At 38.0% G+C, this 21,567-nt stretch overlaps 1 protein-coding gene across 1 annotated transcript in view; it reads right to left on the reverse strand.

Annotated features, from left to right (window-relative positions):
* Nucleotides 1–9,301, reverse strand: part of tenm3 (teneurin transmembrane protein 3) — a 41,121-nt gene extending 31,820 nt beyond the window's left edge. Inside the window, exons 1-2 of the mRNA XM_073842822.1 lie at nt 9,057–9,301; nt 7,596–7,739 (exon numbers count right to left, since the gene is read on the reverse strand). Coding sequence (XP_073698923.1) covers nt 7,596–7,739; nt 9,057–9,279 — 367 coding nt within the window. The 5' untranslated portion in view covers nt 9,280–9,301. The remainder of the gene's footprint in view (nt 1–7,595; nt 7,740–9,056) is intronic.
* Nucleotides 9,302–21,567: the final 12,266 nt, after the last annotated feature.

Raw genomic sequence — 21,567 nt, forward strand, 5'->3', positions numbered from 1 at the left:
CATAAATCTTTGCGGAGCCGCGTGAAGCGCGCGTGGGTGTGTATGTGTAGTGAGAGTGCGATTAGTGGTCATTGAGTATTACCAAAATCAATTTAATTTAATCATTTTGCCTCTCCTGTGTGTTCATTTCTCACATCTCTCTGCTGTTTTTTTTTTTTTTGTCATTAATATTTCATGAACTTCTTCCCGACAGGTCCAAAGTCAATTTGAATAATGGGAAAACAGTGTGTTTGGAGTCAGGACAAAACTAGTAACAAGCAGGGGATGCTATTTTCTACTTTTTTTTTTTTCAGAGTCCAGATTGTCTGTACCACACATGCAGCACAGCAGAAAAAACAAGAAGCAAATCTGCGAACATGCTTCCCCTCAATCACACACTCTGTCTTTGAAGATTTCCTGACTGGAAGTAATTGCAGTCCCAAAGAGAGGTGTCTGAATCTCTCTCCCTGACCTCCTACTGTTAGGTGGAAGGAGGGGAGGTACAGTGGCTGAGCACTGACAGGGGCTGATAAGGGCAGATGAAAGGAATCAGAGGCTGAGATGGTGAGAGAGAGCGAGAGAGGATGCAGGTAAGCCCCGCAGGCTGTGGTGGTCCACATCAGAGAGCGAGTTGCGCTTGGCTCATGCAGCCAGATTCAAAGTTGCATTACATGCCTGCACATGACTAAAGCTGAACTCAATGGGATTTAGAAAGGCCAGTAAAGTCTAGCGTGGCTGAATTTGCTGTGTCGAGGTGTGTGAGCGCTTGTGCGTGTGTGAGGTGAGAGGCAAACGCCGGTGCGGTGGCCTTCAGGTAAAAATGAAAAAGAGACTGAGATGGAGTCAAAATGCGATTACGCCACTTTCATGTGTATGTGTGTACACGTGTGCTAAAGAAGGTTAGAGTGGAACACATAAATATATATGTGTATGCACATTACGGCAAAGTGGGAGGGCTCTCCATAAGCAAGGGGATTCTGTGAATGAACTCTTTAGGATAGCACGCCTGACTGGAGCCTGTGCTAGCTGTGGAATGTGGACAGCCAAAGCTGAACGTGAACACAGACTTCCCAAGCCTTATCAGAGCCCACAGGTCAAGACAGAGAGAGGGAGAAAGGGAGGGGGCTTGGCATTACTGCAAAAGAAAAAAACAACTCAGCCTCACTGAAACACCCTGTTTATAGCTGCTTATGGAAATCTGTGGAAATTAAATTAAAGACTAACTAACCACTATGATGCATGCACAGTGAGATCAGAGTTTTATTGTGGCCCTGTCCCAACTCACGCCTATTCCCATACAGAAATGACACACATTGGCTTATATTAAAAGTGAAAGTTCACCCAAAAATAAAAAGTCTGTCATAAATGAATCACTCTCATGTTGTTCCAAAGATGTAAGACCTTCACGCATCTTCAGAATCCGAATTAAGATAATTTTAATTCAATACGAGAGCTTCCTAACCCTACATAGACAGCAATGGAACTACCATGTTCAAGGCCTAAAAAGGTAGTTAGGACATTGTTAAAATAGTCCATGTGACATCAGTGATTCAACCATAATTTTATGAAGCTAGCAGAATACTTTTTGTGCACAAAGAAAACAAAAATAATGACTTTATTCAACAATTCTTCTCTTCCGCATCAGCATCTGCCACCATTCATGAGAGTACCATGATGCACAAGATCAAAATTTATTGACGGGTTTGGGCTAGATACTGTATATGTTAATCTATAAAGTTGTTTCAAATTATAATAGGTCATATATGGGTAGTTGACAAAACGAGAGTAAAAAGTAAAAAATACTTTTTTTTTTGTAAAAGTCAACTTTGAGAAAATATAAAGGGTCACTAACTTCATCAAATCTTTCATTGTTTTGTTTTTTACATTTTTACTGAACTGTACCATACATTTGTCCTATTGTGTGACATAGCAAAAATTAAGAAAAACCCCTTAATAATATACAAATAGCATGAGAGAGATCTATCCTAATTGGTAGACACTTTTTGTCATATAGTGTTATTTATTTAATATGAAATTATAATTAACATAATTTTCCCCCATGATTTCTTGAACAATTTCAAGATTTTCTGTTACACCAAAGGACGTTTTAGCCTTTTGAGTCAATTAATGACCTTGCTATTCTGAACTAACCTGTCATTAGTGGTTAGCAAGACACATTTGCATATTTTTTCCATATAGTTTTTAATTTAAAAAATATAATTTAGGGGTGTTGCACCAAAGGACAACAAAACTTAACACGTGCACATGATCATGAATGGGGTCCTCCAACTAATTAAATTTATCTCTGGAATTGGCCAATTTAAAATCAGGATATGGTGTTACACCAGAGGACATTGTTTTCAGAGACAAAATGTATCAAGTTCCTATGCTTTCAGCAATATTTGAATGAAAAAAATGATTGCCATTTACTTAAATAAACACCCGTACAAATATACTGAAGGTATTAATTAACATTTTTATCCTTTTCTTTTTAATTTATAAATGTTGTAATTTATTGAACAATGCTTGGGGCAGTCCCACCCTAGGACAATTTTGGCTCAAAGATTTGGCTCAAAAATCTAAATAAAAAAAAAATCGAATAACAATATTAATAATATTCATTTTTATATTGTGGGACAGTGAAAATGCCATGTCACGTCAACAACCCATATACTTATGGCATTATATTTCATATATGGAAATGTACTAAATGTACATATATTACATTTGCCGTATGGGAGATCCTGCAGTCCACACTGAGCATAATAGCCGCTACTCATGAGCACTTTTCTGAAGTCTAAAAAAAACAAATGGGACACCCTAAAGTCTTGTGGATTTCATGGACACGAGACAACCATTGCAAATGCACATCAAGTGAGGCATCTGGGACAGAGCCTTCGACTTGCAAGTTTGTCCAATTGAGTGGCAATATAAAATCAGCCACGGTCTAGATGCCAGTGCAAATACTGTATAAATATTTATTACATGGCTCTCTGGAATACTTTATTCTGAATATTCAATCACTAAATTGTGTGGTCAAATACTTTTGTATAGTGATTGCTAAACCGTATAATTGGCAAAGTTTTCCTACACATCTGCGCTAGTCTCATGTTTCCGTTTCCTGTCGGGTCCTGATCAACCCGTCTTGGTTTATTTTGCAGTAATGACCGGCTGACTGCAGATGAACTTAAGTTTCTTTGGAAAAAAGCTGTGAATGTGAACAGATGGAGTCTGCTAAAATAGTGCAAGTGTGTGTTTTAGTTTGTGGCTGGGCGTTGTCGGGATGTAAGCATGCATGTGTTTTCCCCGTGAGACAGCATGAAAAGTGTGGTGACAGGGTGAGGTCACCAGAGACGGGAAGCTAATGCAAACAAACACTCCTACACTTAACCAAACCCCAGAGGACATTACTGTAGGTCTTATTACTCTGTTCCTTTCATTATAACTAGACAAGAATATAGATACACTGAATGGCTCTCAGGTCTAAAGCTTAGAGCTGCGCACATTTCAGACGGACACTTACAATTACATACGTTGTAGCTCCCTTGCCGCACACACTAACTGCTCAACATTTATGGACCTGGATAGCTACTATTAATTTCTATTAGGCCACTGCAGCCATTTTGAGACTACTGACAGTAATCAGTAAGTGCTCTCAAATGACATTGTGCTGCTCTGAAAGAGTGATGGGAGACAGAGCCTCCTTGTACGAAATATTGTACAGGGTAAGCGTTTACTTAAAATGCTAGAATGGCAACAACAACAATATAATTATGATTTTATATAATAATTAGTAATATTGTTAGTGCTGTCAAAATTAGTGTGTTAATACAGGCAAATATTTTTTTTTAGTTTAACGCATTAAAAATATTTAACGCAGGGGTGGGGCTAGTCTTAGCCACCCACTCACAACTTCTGCTTCTGTCTCTTTTTCTTGACAAGAAATGCGTTTATTTACACTCATGTAGCCTGTATCATTTCACATTACAGAACGAATGAAACTACGAGCATGCGTGTCAGACCCATGTCACGTTTAGCAGTGGCAGCTCTTAAAGTAATAGCAGCCAAATAACCCAGCAGCGATGTGATGTCTGTTCATCAAAGAACAAGAGAAAAAAGAGGAAATCAATAACTTTTGTAATCTAAATCTTTAATTTAGAATTTTAGTGTTTCATAATTTTATACATACATATATATATATATATATATATATATATATATATATACATACATATATATACATATATACATATATATTCTGTATACTTCCTACTTGCTGAAAGGCACAGGTATAAAAATTGATTTTGTTTTAGGTTCACTTAAATTAAACGTTTTTACTTTTTAAGGTCTTATAAATGTTAAATTTGTTAAGGTAATAGCTCTCAATTATTCTGTAATGTTGAATGGCTATAGTGAGTGGTTAAATATTAGGAAAAAATAACAATTTCTTAGAGACATTAGTAGTACTGGTATCAGTGATACCTTTATTAAAAAAAAAAAAGACAGATGCCATTAAACAAATATCAAAAATATACTGTCTTTATGTTGTTTCTGTATTAATTTGAAGATTGAATTTTAAATTATTTCAATTTGAAAGTATATTTAAAAACTTTAATGTTAGGTGGGATTTATCATGATTAATTTCAGAATAAATGTGCGATTAATTTTTTTGTTAACCAATTGACAGCACTTATTTATATATGTAACCCTAGACCACAAAACCAGTAATAAGGGTCAGCACTTTCAAAATTGAGATTTATACATAATATTAAAGCTGAATAAATTTGTTAGGATAAGACAATATTCGGCCGAGATACAACTATTTGAAAATCTGGAATCTGAGGGTGCAACAAAACCCCAAATATTGAGAAAATCACCTTTAAAAATGTCCAAATAAAGTTCTTAGCAATGCATATTACTAATCAAAAATAAGTTTTGATACATTTACAAAATATCTTCATGAAACATAATCTTCAAACATATCCTAATTATTTTTGGCATAAGAAAAATCAATAATGTTGACCCATACAATGTATTTTTGGCTATTGCTACAAATATACCTGTACTACTTAAGACTGGCTTGTGCTCCAGGGTTACATATTACAAAATCTATCAATATTTTGAATTAGCTTTTATTATTGTTTTAATTTTCATGTTACGGGGCTTGAACTGTGGCACTAAAGATCCACAATTATGAATCAACGACATCCAACTGAGCTTGAATTGCCTGCAATAGTATATTCTGGAATACTCTAGGTGGTACAGGCACTTTACTAACCCGGCAGTTAGATATGTTAGGGATCAGGAGGTATAGAGGCTCATGGGTAGAGGGGGGTCAGGGACGAAGCAAGGGCAGCAGACATAGAGATGAAAGACCGTTGGAATTTGTACGGACAGCTGGCTCTCCGCCAGTGAAGTAAAAGAGGGCTTAGTGTCACTCAAGATGCCAACAACAACAAAAAGAAAGTCTGGACAACTAGTGGCTCATTTTCCCCCCTGTGAATGCAATAGAAAGTGCAGCATTTAAGTTACAAAGTAACAAAGCTGCAACCGTAAAATACACAAAGCAAAACATTAAAGAGGCAACCTATTGAAAAGTTAAATGAAAGTTAATGGTTGCTAACAGAATAAAGAGTACTCTGCCATTTCCTACCAGTCACTGCAAATTCATTTGTGCCAGTATAAGAAAATATTACTGGCATCTCATCATGCCATATTGCCTGTGGGATGTGTTCTCCCACACAGCCAGACAGGTCAGATTATTCTGACATGTGATGAGTGCTTGATGACTGCTCAAATCATTATTTATTTTTGTTGATTAAGCCTCAGTTAGCTTCTCAACCTTTGCTTTTAGTTTTTAGTCTTTGTTTCAATTCATGTTTTTAAATCAAATGTTTTCTCATCTTAGAAAACGAAGAAATGGAATAGAACAAGGCCTTAAGTTGATTTATTAATGACTGCATCTATGTTTAACACATACTGTATCTATAATCTATATTACGCTCACTCACAGATTTAGTTAAACCGACTAGTACAATTCCTCAACGCCCTCTGTGTTTCACTCCAGAGAGTTTGTTTCCACAATCATTATGTTGGACTGGGCCTGCTCACATACTGTACCTCCATCAGAGGCTCACTTCATTGGGTAATTTATGGCCTGTCCGCATGGATTCACCAGCTCCCAGCTGTCCATCACTGTCTGCGGCTGTCCCAGTGAGAGAAAGATTTTTTGCTTCTCTCACTTTTTTATGAGTGACTAAAATCAGCTTTTTTTCTGTGTCAGATCTCACATACTGCTGTGAAAACATTGTGTTCTCTTTCTCTCTCTATATATATATCACCATACAAAATTGAAAACACTATTTACTGATAATCTTCCCCACTGCTGAAGCTCTGAAATAAACTATAGAAGATGTATGGATCAAATATGTGGCATATTATATATGAGCTACAGTGGAGGGGAAGATTTTTAGTCAATAACATATAACATACACGTTTGGTGTGTTCAGACATCTAAAATTTGCTGAAAGAAAATCCACAGTCATACACATTTGACAAAACCATGGATGTATTTCCTAGCAATAGCCAACAATGTTTTTTTTTTTATGCCAAAATCATTAGGATATTAAGTAAAGATCATGCTCCATGAAGATATTTTGTAAATGTCCTACCGTGAATATATCAAAACTTAATTTTTGATTAGTAATATGACTGCTAAGAGGTTCTTTTGAACAACTTTAAAGGCAATTATCTCAAGATTTAGATTTTTTTGCACCCTCACATTCCAGATTTTCAAATAGTATCTCGGCCAATTATTGTCCTATCCTTACAAACCATACATCAGTGGAAAGCTTATTTATTCCGATTTCAAATGTAATATCTGATATCTGAAATTAGGCTTGGCAGCAAAATGGTAGACCTTTCATTTTTAGTAGCTCACAACAGACATTTACTATTGGAAAGGTGAGGAGAACTAAAATTAAAAGGCTATGGAAACTATGATCTAAGAGCAGCTCATAATGTCCCCGTGAAAGGGCTCAAAGATAAACAGGTTCAACCTTTAATCAAGGTACATGGGGACAACCTCTGCTGATCACCCTTTTAAAGCCAAGATGAGGGATGAGAGACTCCTTAAGAATTCATCAAGGCAAGTCTCTCCCCAATGACACGTGGCCATAAATGTTTGCTGCAGAGAGCACTCCAGGCTGCTTCGTCTGGGTGAAGGTCACTCACATGGAAATGTCAAATGTCTCTTCATTGGCATGCCTGAGACAATAAGGACGCCGTGCCACTATAGCTTCACTTCATCAACGTCATTTAACAGCAATGACACTAATGAGCACTCATTTACTCCTTATTAAAGGTTTTAAACGGATGTCATGTTATTAACTTAAACAGGCAGATAACGGGCCACTTTTAGAGGGCGAAGGAGAGGTAACGCAAGTGTGTTTTAATTGATTTTTGTTGATATGCGTGGGTAAACGCAAAATTTTAGCTGATTGCCAAGATCAGTGTGACTTACGCTGCGATGCATATTAAAACTATAGTGTAGGAGTGCATTATTTTGGTGTTACTCATTAGAGAAGTCAGAGGTCTGAAATGGAAAGTGGGCTTACCATTCTGAACATCTAAAATGTGGTGTTTGTCTAAGGTCCATCCTCCCATGTTCGAGGCGTCGAGTTCGTAACCTTGGAGGATGGCTGTTCTTTTCTCCCACAAGATCAAATCCAAACAGGACTCGTACTCAAATCCCACAGACACTGCAAAAAGACAGATTGGTGTTATTCATGTATGCAAATACATCCTATCGAATGCAGACTTGTTGAGAACTGCTTGAGAAAGTAATCAATATAGACTAAGTCTAAACACCACATTAAGAGGCATGCAGATAAATCATCATATAAACATTGAGCTGATAAACCGCACTCGTTCCCAAGGCCTAATCAGATGTCCTACACAATATCAATTCATCTTTACTGCAGCCGGCCTGAACACTGCAGTGTCTCTATCATAACTTTGGTAAATCTCATAACAGACCAGGTGCAAACCGTTTTAAATTTATAACTGTTTTCAGCCGATCATTTTAAGAAAGCGACCTTGTGTCCCCCAGAGAGAATCAATAAGTGCAGTGCTATTCGTTGGGCAAAAAAATTACCTGCTTAATGCAATTGGCAAAGCAAAGCCTGATGAGAAGGTGAAAGCCAATCAATACTCGTGAGACCTAGCTAACCTGTTTACAATTTTACACAGTTCACTTTGTGAAGGCAGAATGCATTTCTGATTCAGTGCAAAAACATGTCTTTTTGTGGTTCCACATCTTGTGAGTTTGTTTATGTAAGGCGCTGAAAAGCATGTCTAGTTTAGTCTGGCCCACTGCCTGCCACATCATCAGCTGAAAATAAACTGAGGCACTGTCATCAGCAGCTGGCCGTCTTTCTCAATGCTTAAGTGAAAAACAAAACCGCAGATTCGCCTTGACCTTCCCCAGAACAGAAAGAGGCATGTTGTTCTCTGTGGTTTTGCTGATGGGTAATCATACAAGCTACAAAATACAGTCAGCATAAAAAATGCCATCTTTCAGAGGGGAAAACTAGCTTCCTGTGCTATTGTTGGCCTTAATCATAACTGCTTTGTTTTCCAGTTACTGTTCCTATTTGCATAGGTATATTTAAGGAGACGTCCCATAATGCAACTGTCATAGTGGCACGGGCCATTAAGCACATCTACATTCTTGCATGTAACAAATTCAGGCTTTCTACAGAGGGTAATTATATTATTCCTCTACTCTGTGCATCTAGAAAAACAGTATGTGAAAGTCGTTGTTTATAAGCGTAACAACGCTAGCTGATTTAATATTTAATATTAGTAAAGACGTAAAAAAAAATACTGTTAATTGTGAGGCGTTTTTGGAACGTTTGGAGGTTTTCAGCTGAGGTGTGATGCTGCATCAATTTACACTCAATTAACAGAATCGTACAAAAATATAATTGGATGAAAGTGAAAAAGTTTTCACATTTAATTGTGCTTTCAGTATTTAAAAGCCAAAAAACATCTTTGATCTTTGTTTGTTTACTCACCCACAGCTTCCGACAGGCCGTAGACTCTTTGATTGTACGCATCTGTTTTGTCCCAGATGAAGGTGTAGGACAGGTTGGGTTCTGCAGGGAACCACTTCTGAAAGAGACGTCCCACCACTGCCACCATCAGATGCACCTTCATGAGGTTAAAGGGGATGGTGGCTTGCGTCATGGTCACCTTGAGCACTGGCCGGTAACCAGCCGCCCGCGAACTCAGATACATCAGGTTCAGGTCGCTACCCGGAATCGCCGTCTCCTCCTGAAGAACCTGCACATCAAAGAAAGAAAGAGGTGAAGATAAATGAAGATGGGGGAGAGAAGGAGTGACTCGGGAGCATCTGGAAGAGGCATTAGAGCCGAGGATGAGGCCTCCGATTTTTCTCTCTGCAGGATTAAAGCACATCTGCGCCTGTGTTTGCTCTGACCGCCATTTACTTGACATCTTGGATCTAATGAGGGAGATTTTCACGGGCGGAACATGCTTATATTTGCATCACTGTCGGAGGCTATTACTGTACCGCGTTCCACATGCTCGACCACGAGAAAGAGTCAACAGACAGAGCGGTGTGGGCCACAACTTGCAGTAGAACACTTCAAACTGGATTGATTTCAGACTACTTCTAGACAGCTGGCCCGTCGTGCCGGATGAAACACAAGCGTGCAGTTTTTAAGGTGCCCCTGGTGAGGAGTCACCAAAGTTCAGAGCTTTAGTGCTAATTTCTCCCCCTCTTTGAGATGCACAAAAGGAGCGCAGGAGATGAGGAGCAGCTTGGATCAACAGAGAGACTCTGCATCACAGCTTTCTCCTCAAGTGCTTAATGAAAAGCCAGTCAAGCCACTGTGGAAAGACAGTAATCCCCCTGTCTTCCAGCACATGGCATTGTCAAGTGTCCTACTGGGAGGGGACATTTGCTTTTCTCTAACACAGAGGACAAAGAGAGCCAGAGGGAATTACTTTTCTTCTCTTTTTTTTTTTTGCTTTGGATGCCGCTGCACTTTTCCGGGGATCAGTAGAGGGGGCTAGATGGCTTTGGGAGAACCTTTGATATGCAGTCTGTGGCTGCAACAACAAAAAAAGAAACCAGGCAAACAGGAAACTAATGGTAAGTGGGGCAAGTTTGGTGGTTTTAAGGGTTTGTTCAGCCAAAAATGAAAATTAGCCCACGATTTACTAACCCTCCAGACATCCTAGGTTTATATGACTTCCTTCTTTCAGACGAATCCAATCAGAGTTATATTAAAAATGATCCTGGCACTTCCATGCTTAAAAATGGCATAGGCGAGAGTTTCTCTTCATCAGTCCAAAACAAGTCCAATAAAGTGCATCCATCCATAATAAAAAGTGCCTCACACGGCTCCGGGAAATGAATTAAGGCCTCCTGTAGTGAATCGATGCATTTTTGTAAGAAAAATATCCAAATTTAAAACATATTATTCACTTTAATCTAGCTTGCGCCAACTAGTCAAACCTGGAAGCAGCTCAAGGCAGATGACATCGGATGTCGCCGCAAAGAAAGCAAAGTTTCCTTACTTTAGCAAAGGAAAACTATTGGTTTATATGTAAATCCTCTGACATTTTCCTTTACAAATCCTTATTTTGAACTTCTAAATCATGAACTTTGTTTTGTTTTGATCTCTCCATGGCGCGTTCGCATTTGTCACTTCAGCCGACGTATTACGCCATCCGTCTAAAGCTGCTTCCGGGTACAACCAGTTGGCGCAAGCTAGATTAAAGTGATTCTTATGTTTTAAGTATGGATATTTTTCTTAACATGTGTTTGTGCATACCCTACGCTCGTAGCTTTACTTAAGCCACAATGCATTCATGCTATGCACCCGGCCTCCCCTCTGTGAACTTTGATTACAGAGTCTGAGCTAATAACATGCTTTACTCCGCCTGCTATAAGCTCTTAATAAATGGCACCGCATGCGCTGCCGTGTCTCTACGTGTGCAGCCGTGTTATTCTTAGCCACGGGGGCAAGGGCCATAAGTGCATATGGCTGCATTAAAGCAAAATATTTTCTCATTTGCCAAATGAAAGGGAAGATGAAAAAGGCTTTGAAAGTTCATTTGATACAGCCCATTAAATGCACTGTAATAAAGACCAGACTGAGTTTTATCATCAAGCATTTTTCCGTAGTAAGAAAGGAAGCAAGTGTTTGTGTAAAGAGTCGATGCACTCTCGTTACACTTAGAGGTGTTGTGCTTTATAGCACATAGTAGTTATTGAAGCAAAAACACAAAGTATGATGGGAAATCAAATATATCTTTCATTCACTAAATGTCTCATCTGATTTTCCACTTTCGCATGGAGGTTTTCGCTGGACGTGAAAACGTGCCGTTCTCCTCCGGCCAAATAAAATTTTTTCCAGGCCTGCGCGACGGCCAAGTGGAAGCAATATGCCTGCCCGTTCGGTGTCACGGCCGCTAAGCGTTACGAGCGCTGGATGAGGGGGGCTGAGGGATGTCTGTTTGCCATTTATGTGTGACGCTCAGGGTAAAAAAAGACCTTGAAGGCCATTACAGCTGAGGTCCAAAAGCCCCATATTAAATGCTAACTTGGTTGGGTCTGATTACGCCTGTTTAGAGTTCCTCTCAAAGCAGGCTGTAATTCAAATCAGGGCCCATCTACTTTGATGAGTGGGGTTCCACAGAGGGGACAGACGCCCCTGTTGGGACTGAGGAGAAACATGGGAAGAGAGTGTGGCCTGTTACACATGCTGCTGACAATAAGGAAACAATTTTTCTCCTTTCTGTCTCGGAGCAAACTCGTAAGACTGCATATGTGTTGGCCCTGAGTGCTCGCATTACAGGGGATGTTCCCCCCGCCACATGCCACAGAAAGGTAAGAATGGAAAAGCCGGGTTATAGAGAAAGGGATCAAATACACATCTGGACACAAGGTAGGGTGGAAGAGAAAATACAGACAGGACCAGGCCAAGTTTTAGAAACATCTCAATCATCAACAGCACTCACTTCACATGGCACCAAAAAACATGACTAAGGAATTCAACTTCTATTAACAATTTAGCCTTAAAGGATTACTCGACTTCCAGAATACAAATTTCCTGATAATTTACTCACCCCCATGTCATCCAAGATATTCATGTATTTCTTTCTTCAGTCGCAAAGAAATTAGTTTTTTTGAGGAAAACATTCCAGGATTTTTCTCTATATAGCGGACTTTAATGGTGCTCAACGGACTGAAGGTTAAAAATGCAGTTTCAAAGCCGTTTCAAAGAGCTCTACACGATCCCAGCCAAGGAATAATGGACTTGTGTAGCAGTAATATTTATACTGTTTTTAACCACAAATGCTCATCTTGTCTAGCTCTGCAATGCGCATGCGTAGGTTATGTCAAAAAAAAAAAAAAACATTTAATTTTCTCCTCCAACTTCAAAATCTTTCGACATCACCGTTTTACCTTTTTTTTGACCATCTTTGCACATTCACTTTGTAAACACTGGGTCAGTACTTCTGCAGCGATGTAGGGCGATTTTGAAGTTGGAGGAGAAAATGACATACCCTAACTGTCTTGAACTGAACAAGAGCTAGACAAGACAAGCATTTGAGGTTAAAAAGTATATAAATTGTACATTTTTGAAGAAAATTATTGATTGTTTCGCTAGATAACACCCTTATTCCTCAGCTGGGATCGTGTGGAGCCCTTTTTTTAACCTTCAGTCTGTTGAGAACGACCAAAGTTTTGAGGAATGTTTTCCTCAAAAAAAACTTAATTTCTTTGCAACCGAATAAAGAAAGACATGAACATCTTGTATGACATGGGGGTGAGTAAATGATAATAACTTTTTTTTTTATTTTGGAAGTGGAGTAATTTAAAGAATCAGTTTGCTCAAAAATGAGAATTCTGTCTTTTACGAAAGCTATTATTCCTCATCTGTTGTTAACTGCACGAAGTGAATCATTCATTCGACGCATTAAAAAAAAAACTAAGATTGACTCATTTACAAATTAAACATGCCTCAATCTCATTCATTTTCATTACCCAGGATGTTTTTTTTAATATACCTTTTGTGCTTCACAAATAAAGAAAGTCACATGGGTTTTGAACAACAAGACGGTGAGAATAATAGAGAAATTTTCATTTTTGAGCGAACGATTCCTTTAAGACCTTAAAATTGTTTTGCGCGAGACATAAACTAAGCACGCTTTTATATTCATCTCCCCAAAGACCCAGTGATTTATTTGCTCTGATGTGGGTCCAGTTTTCATTTTAACAGACAGGCAGCAAGAGGCTTGAGTCATTTTACACAGATTATGTAGGGGATAGCGTGTGTGGATTTGCACTATAAAAGGAACAAAAGGACGGTGTGCAAAAGGATATAAAATGCTGACCAATATCTCCTCAATATGTGGGCTTGCGCTGAAGGCTGTAGTGATTTCTAGCTCTTGCCAGCACCACACTAAAAATTCAAAACTCTTTTTCCTCTGAGTACTGCAAGTTGAAGCCAGAGAACAGACTGTTTCCTCACAATTTTAGCACCATGACTGTTCTCAAAATCTTTTGTGACTGACTGAAAAGTGCAGAGGAGCACGTCTAGACTCATTGCACATGCATACTGGCTCCTGCCATATGAGACCACATTCTGTGCATGCAAATAAACGACCAATCGAAAACAATGTTCCATTTACAATTTTGAATTAGCACATTGATGGAAATGAAAATCTGGACTGTTTTAGGGTGTTAACACTTGATTAAAACAAACTCTGGTGCGATTGCTCGGTTAGTGCGGTTCATTTGAGTAAGTGTGAACGCTGCCATCCGAACCCTGGTGTGCACCAAACAAGCGGACCAAGGCCGCTAAAAAGACAGGTCTATGTCCGCTTCCAAACGAACTCTGGTGCGGTTCAATTTAAATATGAACATGACATGGACCAAATACTTCTAAACGAACGAAAAATAGGAAGTAGGGAACAAGTGGTGTATCTAAAACAAAATGAGCAGAGGGTAAACATGGAGCAACGAGGAGGTAAAATGCCTTTTCTGAGCTCTTTGCAGGTGGAAAAAATAAAATCATATACATGGAAAAATAAGCGTGCTTAGTCCAGCATTAGGTGTAATCGACTTAAAGCTTTAGGTGGAATGCACGTTTTCCTTTTGTTTGGAGTTTTTGGTGAGTTCCGTCATGAAATATACGTCATTCAACCCGACCAATCAGGTTGTGAACGTATCACTATGCCTTTAGGTTCGGTATCTTTAGGTTCGCTGTCAAAAATGCCAGTGTAAACATTAAGTGGACCAGGACCAAATGAAAAAAAATGTCCTTTTTGCTCCGGACCAAATAAACCAAACAATTCAAACTACAAGTGTGAACACACCCCTAGATCAGTTTAAGGAGTCCAACCGAGCCTTACCTGTGTCTCTGGAATGATGGGTCCGTTTTCAGGTGAGGATCGGAAGAAGGTGGAGAGTGGTGTGGCCACGATGAGAGGGCTGGGTCGAATAAAGCCACTCAGGTCACAGCTGGGGATGTCATTTTCCTCTTTCTTCATAACCAGCGTGTCCATTACGTAGAAGACATTCCATGGAATCCAAACTGTACGGAATTGCGTCAGAAATGGCGCCCGCTCGAAGCTCAGCGTCAGAGATGCTCCTCCATTGGCTAGTATATCAAACCTGCACAGATGAAACAGGACTTATAAATTCCAAAATTGATTTTGTACAGAAACTGATAAACTTCCCTCATTAGGTATGCATAATACGCAGGTAATGTACTGCGGAGGTGAGAGAGTGAGTAACTGAGATGAATTAGACATGAGAGCTGATGGCTAGACCTGGTTTAATTGTCTCTTCCTTTAACCTTCCTGATCCCAGTGCAGGTCTCTTCTGAGCCAAGTGTTTCTAAGAAGGCCCTTTCTTTCCTGACACAGGGCCTTGCCACGGTGAAAAATGCATGATAATGCGGCTGAGGCTTTTTATCATTACATTTGTGTAAAAGCCAAAACTCTCCCTTGACTCTCTCTCTCTGTTGCCATGAGAGACCTATTAGAAAGGAAATGAGTCAGGAACTGAGCGTACTGTCCTATATTCCGATATTTTGCAAAGGCTGCAGGGGGGAAAGCAAGATAGGGCAGAAAATATGCACGTAGAAGCGTACAAATTTCGCTCACGTGTGCGCACACATACACACACACGCAGCTCTGGAGGAGAGGCTGCTGGTGATTGGTCTCTAACAGCTGCGTAGCTGGTACTCTGATTCCCCGTTGGAGTAAGTGGATGTGGAAGAGGTGTGGGCATGATTATCCACTGCCATTTTACGGTCTGCCCCGCTGTGGTGTTCAAGTGCTGCAACAGCTGGCTGAGTGGGCTAATCTCGGACACACTCCCCCTATCTATAGCCTCCCTCCTGCACTCTCTCTCTCTTTCGGTCTGGGTCTCCTCCCTCCAGTCCAACCTCTTCTCTCATCACGTTTTCTATTAAACATATCTCTCTGGCAGCCTCTTTTTAATGCCGCTCTCCATCTATCCCTGTGATGCACTGCCACGGTCAAACCTCTCACCACAGTGCTACGTGTGCTCATGTGCTCTCCTTCTCACTTTAAAAAAAAATTGCTCCAAAATTATGTAATTATGTCATTTCAAGCAATTAAGATGTTTGCTGTTGTGTAAAACATAAAAGAGAATTTGTGAAGAATATCCTGGCCACTCTTTTCCATATGTGACCCTGGACCACAAAACCAGTCATAAGTAGCATGGGTATATTTGTAGCAATAGCCAACAATACATTGTATGGGTCAAAATTATTGATTTTTCTTTTATGCCAAAACTCATTAGGATATTAAGTAAAGCTCATATTCCATGAAGATATCAAAACCTACTTTTTGATTGGTAATATGCTTTGCTAAGTACTTCATTTGGACAACTTCAAAGCCGATTTTCTCAGTATTTAATTTTTTTTTATACCCTCAGATTCCAGATTTTCAAATAGTTGTATCTCAGCCAAATTTTGGCCTATCCTAACAAACCATACATCAATGCTTATTTATTCAGCTTTCAAATGATGTTTAATCTCAATTTAAAAAAACTGACACTTATGACGTTGTCCATGGTCACATATAATAAAAGTGAATAAGAACAGCTGCGGTCAGGTTCCAAAGGCCTTGTTTACACCTGGTATTAAGGTGCATTTTGGTAAATCTGATCACAAGTGGACAACGTTAAATACAGGTATGAATGGGGTCTAAAACGTCTTGAGCTTGTTCACGTTCGACCACTTCCAGAGGTAGTCGAAAATGCATTAAAACAACCACTAAAGTCCACTAAAGCTGACTGAGCTCATTCTTAAACATTACGATGCTTCTACGATTTCCTATCTGTTAACTGACAAAATCAGAATGTTAAATTAGATTTAAATTAAATGTGAAGTGTATGTGACCCTTTAAAAACAAATAGAATGACATATGGTAGGAATAAAATAAATAGGCCAACATATGTTTCAGTGAAATAATTAACAAATTAACAAAACAAAAGGAGCAAAAAAAAGGCCTGTTTTGTTTCAATTTTATGGCTGGACCAGAAGGAGAGAGACGGCTGAAAACCATTCGTTTTAATTATTATCTTTACGACCGAAAATGACAGAATATTTTACGATTTCCATGATTTCACAATATCCGTGATCACGCTAGAGAGCTTCTCGCACTCACACAGCATATCATTTATAGCATTGTTAGATGTTTATAGGCCTATGTTGTTTATAACAAATGTCATTACAATTTGTTTTATTTTATAATTAAATTAATTTTATAATTGTATTTTATTTTAGAATTGTTCCCTTAAAAGAAAATCAGGACAAAAGTGGTCGAAAGTGGACAGAAGAGGCAGATTAAAATAGCAGATGTGAAAGGAAATGTGTCCCAATTTTCTGCTTGTGATCTGCGACTAAAACGCATCTTAATATAAGGTGTAAACAGAGACAAACAGTGTTGTTGTTGTTATTGTTATCTGACTATTAAACCATTAAAATTGTTAAATTGTTCATTAAAATACTTAACTGTATATACATATAATATAAATGTAATATATATATTAAATATATGAATAAATATAAATATACAACTAAAATAAAAAAATAAAAGAATAATAAAACATACACTACCAGTCAAAAGTTTTTGGACAGTAAAATCTTTAATGTTTTTAAACAAGTCTCTTCTGCTCACCAGCCCTGCATTTATTTGATCCAAAGTACAGCAAAAACAGTAACATTGTGAAATATTTTTACTATTTTTATATATATTTAAAATAACGGCTTTCTATTTAAATATATTTTAAATTTAAATTTATTTCTGTGATTTTAAAGCTGAATTCTTAGCATCATTACTCCAGTCACATGATCCTTCAGAAATCATTCTAATATTCTGATTTGCTGCTTAAAAAAACATTTTTTCTTATCATTATTATGATGTTGAAAACAGCTGAGTAGAATCGTTTCAGGTTTCTTTTATGAATAGAATGTTTAGAAAAACAACATTTATCTGAAATAGAAATCTTTTGTAACATTATAAATTTAAAGCATCCTTGCTGAATAAAAGCATTCATTTCTATAATTTCTTTCCCCCTAAAATTTTATAATGCATAATGTTACAAAAGAATCCGGTAAAAATGTACTCGACTGTTTTAAATATATTTATCTTTAAAATAATATATTTAACTATATTTAAGGATCATGACACACTGAAGACTGGAGTAATGATCCTTAAAATTTAGCTTTGATCACAAAAATGAATTACAATTTAAATATATTAAAACAGAAAGCAGTTATTTTGAATACTAAAAATATTTCACAAAATTACTATTTGTGCTGTAGTTTTGATCAAATAAATGCAAGCTTGAGTAAAAGAAAACATTAAAAAAAATCTTTCTGTCCAAAAACGTTTGACTGGTAGTGTAAATAACATTAAAATAACACTGGTTTCAAGTACTATAAAAGCAATCTTTTGAGCTGCATTTCAAATCTTCTGAAGCTATCATAGATTTTTGTGATAAACCGAATCGAAATTGAAGTCTGCACTAAAAATGTAATGCTAAAATCAAATATGGCACCTTTAGATGTGTTGCATCAGGTCTGACGTCAATGACACCTTTTGTGCTCCACAGAAGAAAGTAAGTCACACCGCTTAGGACCGACATGCCGGTGAGTTAATAATGACAGAATTGTCATTCTTCATTCAACTATTCTTTTAAACTTGAACTGACCCCATTCAGTCCACCAGCTGCACCTAAAACACCCTTTTCAGTGATTCTATCTTTAATTACACTGAATTCAATTCTATTGCAAACCTTATTCCATTTCCTCTCTGCTTGATTGCTGCTTTTTAGCCATTCACCGCTGACACACGACAGTACATGATGGCAGGTCCTAACAGTCCCCCTCTCCTTGAACAAAGATGTCTGCTTAAAGAGCTTGCCGGTTACAGTTGTGAGGCCTTCATGATTGCGGTGCCGCCGCTCCTTAATAATACCGGGATTGGTTTAACGGTATGGGAGAGTGCGGCCCATTGGCTGATTGATTCCACCCTTGTAAATTCAATGCATTTTAAACAGGCCGTTTGCTAGCGCGCTGCTTCCTAAAGCAATGGCTGACATTTTCATGAGATGATCTTGGTAGATAAGACAGCACGCTATAAAACACGCACACACACACAAATTGTTGTGGAGCTATAAGAGGTTGTGTATTCGATCAAAGTTTTCCCACATTTATGTATGTTTTATGCATAAGTACTAAACGTAACTAAACAGATGGTTTTGGTGACATCTATACTCTGTGCTGTATTATGACATTCAGGTATTCAAGGACAGAAACACTATGGAAGTGTGTATAGGATGCGTGTCTGCTTATGTTTTCAACCTACATGCCATCCTGTCGAGTGATGGTGAATCCGTGGTCTGGGTAGTGCACAAAGGACACGTTGACTCCAATCAGGGGTGTACCATCTGCAGTGAGCACCTGCCCTCTGATAATGGACACCAGGCTGCAAAACAAACACACATGGTTGGTAAGAAACCCACACACACACACACACACACACACACTATTAATATGATTTACAGCATGACTGAACATGGATTCCCTAAGCTTTAAAATGTCTAATCCACTGTAAATAACTAGAAAGCACAGAGTCTCTCTCTCTCTCTCTCACTCACACACACACACACACACACACACACACACACACACACACACACACACACACACACACACACACTCCATGCTTATTTACGTGACTCTCGTGCCCCCGTCTCTATAGACAGTCATAATTCAGTCCCCTAAAGGCTGCAGTGGGATTCATATGTCCTCAATTCCCAAGGCAGATTTTCCTTCGAGAAGCTTCATAAGGATCGATGTGGGCAAAGCTTTTGTTTGAAGAACTGTAACTTTCCCACAGGGGAATAAATAGCTAAAATATTTCCTGCATGAAATCCTGCATTGTCAATTACTTTTTTTTTTGAATAAGTGCAAATGGCAAGAAAAGGGAAAAGGGAAAGGGGACTGCCAATTTAAAGCAACAGGTGCAACAGAATTGAATTGAATTAAGGGGTCACAGGATATTTTTATATATCTTCAACAGTTTTTTCTGGTCCTCGAATCTGATTGGCTAAGAGGAGTGCGATATTCTAGTGATAATAGAACTCCAACCGCTTGACCGTTTTTATCACTCTGCTTGCAGTATTTCTCACAGCGATTGGCATGGTGGATGCCCAAATCCACTGAAATTGTAAAAATAATAGTTTTTGTCTAGTTTTAAGAGTTTTTCAGGCAAGAACGTAGTTGTTTAGACTTCAAATATGTGGTTTGTTAATAAAAATAGCGTCTATTTGAGAATTTGCTTCAAAGTTTTTGGAGATCTGTGAATATACAGTTGAGGTCAAAAGTTTATATACACCTTGCAGAATCTGCAAAATTTTAATTATTTTACTAAATTAAGAGGGATCATACAAAATGCATGTTGTTTTTTATTTAGTACTAATCTGAATAAGATATTTCACATAAATCATGTTTACATATAATCCACAAGAAAAAATAATAGTTGAATTTATAAAAATGATCGTGTTCAAAAGTTTACATACACTTGATTCTTAATACCTTGTTGTTACCTCAAAGATGTGTACATTTTTCTTATTTTACCTAAATATCATTTATCATTGTTTCCTTCTGAAGCATCAGTGAGTGTTTGAACCTTTTTGTAATAGTTGCATATGAGTCTCTCAGTTGTCCTCAGTGTGAAAAGATGGATCTCAAAATCATACAGCCATTGTTGGAAAGGGTTTAAATACACAAAAATGCTGAAACACACAAAAAAAATTGTGGGACTTGAAGGATTTTTTTTTTTTTAAGAACAGCAGGCAGTTTAACTGTTCAGGACAAAAAACACGGGACTCATGAAGAACTATCACAAAAAAAAACAAAAAAAAAAAAACAGCTGTGGATCATTCAGGCAACAGCACAATATTAAGAATCAAGTGTATGTAAATTTTGAACGGGATCATTTTTACAAATTCAACTATTATTTTCTCTTGTGGACTATATATAATTGTCTTTTATGTGAAATATCTTATTCAGGTCAGTACTCAATAAAAAATGCATTTAGTTTGATCCCGCTTATTTTGGTTAAATAATTAACTTTTGCAGATTCTGTGAGGTGTATGTAAACTTTTAAGCTCAACTGTATGTACAAATTTACTTAAACTAAACACACATGTACAAAAATAAATACTTGTATATATTCTTATTTAAATTTAACTACATTATGTGAATGATCTTTCAATCTCAACAAATATAGATGTATTAAATCAGTTTCGACAAATGTAATATTAATTGGCATATCTAATTCAGTTACATTTCTTAAATCACCTGACAGTCCTAACAAAACAACAAAGCAACCAAGAGAATTAGAGCCTGGTATGTTTTGAGCATAAAGTGACTTCACCGCAGTGTTGAGGACACCTCGCTCTACTTATTGGCTGATTTTCCAGGTCATCACTGTTTTTCTGGAGGCCTAATCAGCAGTACAGTCGTGAATCAAAGTGTGGTGTCACCCCTCACTTGCAGCTGGGATAAAGGAAGTGTGGAAATGACCCTAGGGTCACATACACAGGTAAACATTCCATAAATAAGATGCCGTTCCTCATGATGTGACCGTAACTCAGAAATCCCATTTGCTTTGTGTGAGATAATAAAACAATAGTGTCCAGTGTTAGCTGCCACAGCCTGAGTGTCCTAAAAGCATGCTGTAATTCACCCTCCTCAGAGCTGTATTTCTGTCTCTTTTGCCCTGAACACCACACGTCACACTCGCTATTCACTCTGCATGACTTCCACATGCTCTGGGGGCACTCTGACCACAAAACCAAGGTTAATATCGCACACTCAAACTGCTATGAAGATAAAAGCAAGAAGGAAAAAACAGTATTTTTATCCATATGAAAATACCTGAGATGGCTTGAAAAACACAGATAAACCGCATACTGTTATAATCATGTGCTGAGTCTCA

The sequence above is a fragment of the Garra rufa genome, chromosome 6 (genome assembly GCF_049309525.1).
Source record: "Garra rufa chromosome 6, GarRuf1.0, whole genome shotgun sequence".
NCBI classification, from domain to species: Eukaryota; Metazoa; Chordata; class Actinopteri; order Cypriniformes; family Cyprinidae; genus Garra; species Garra rufa.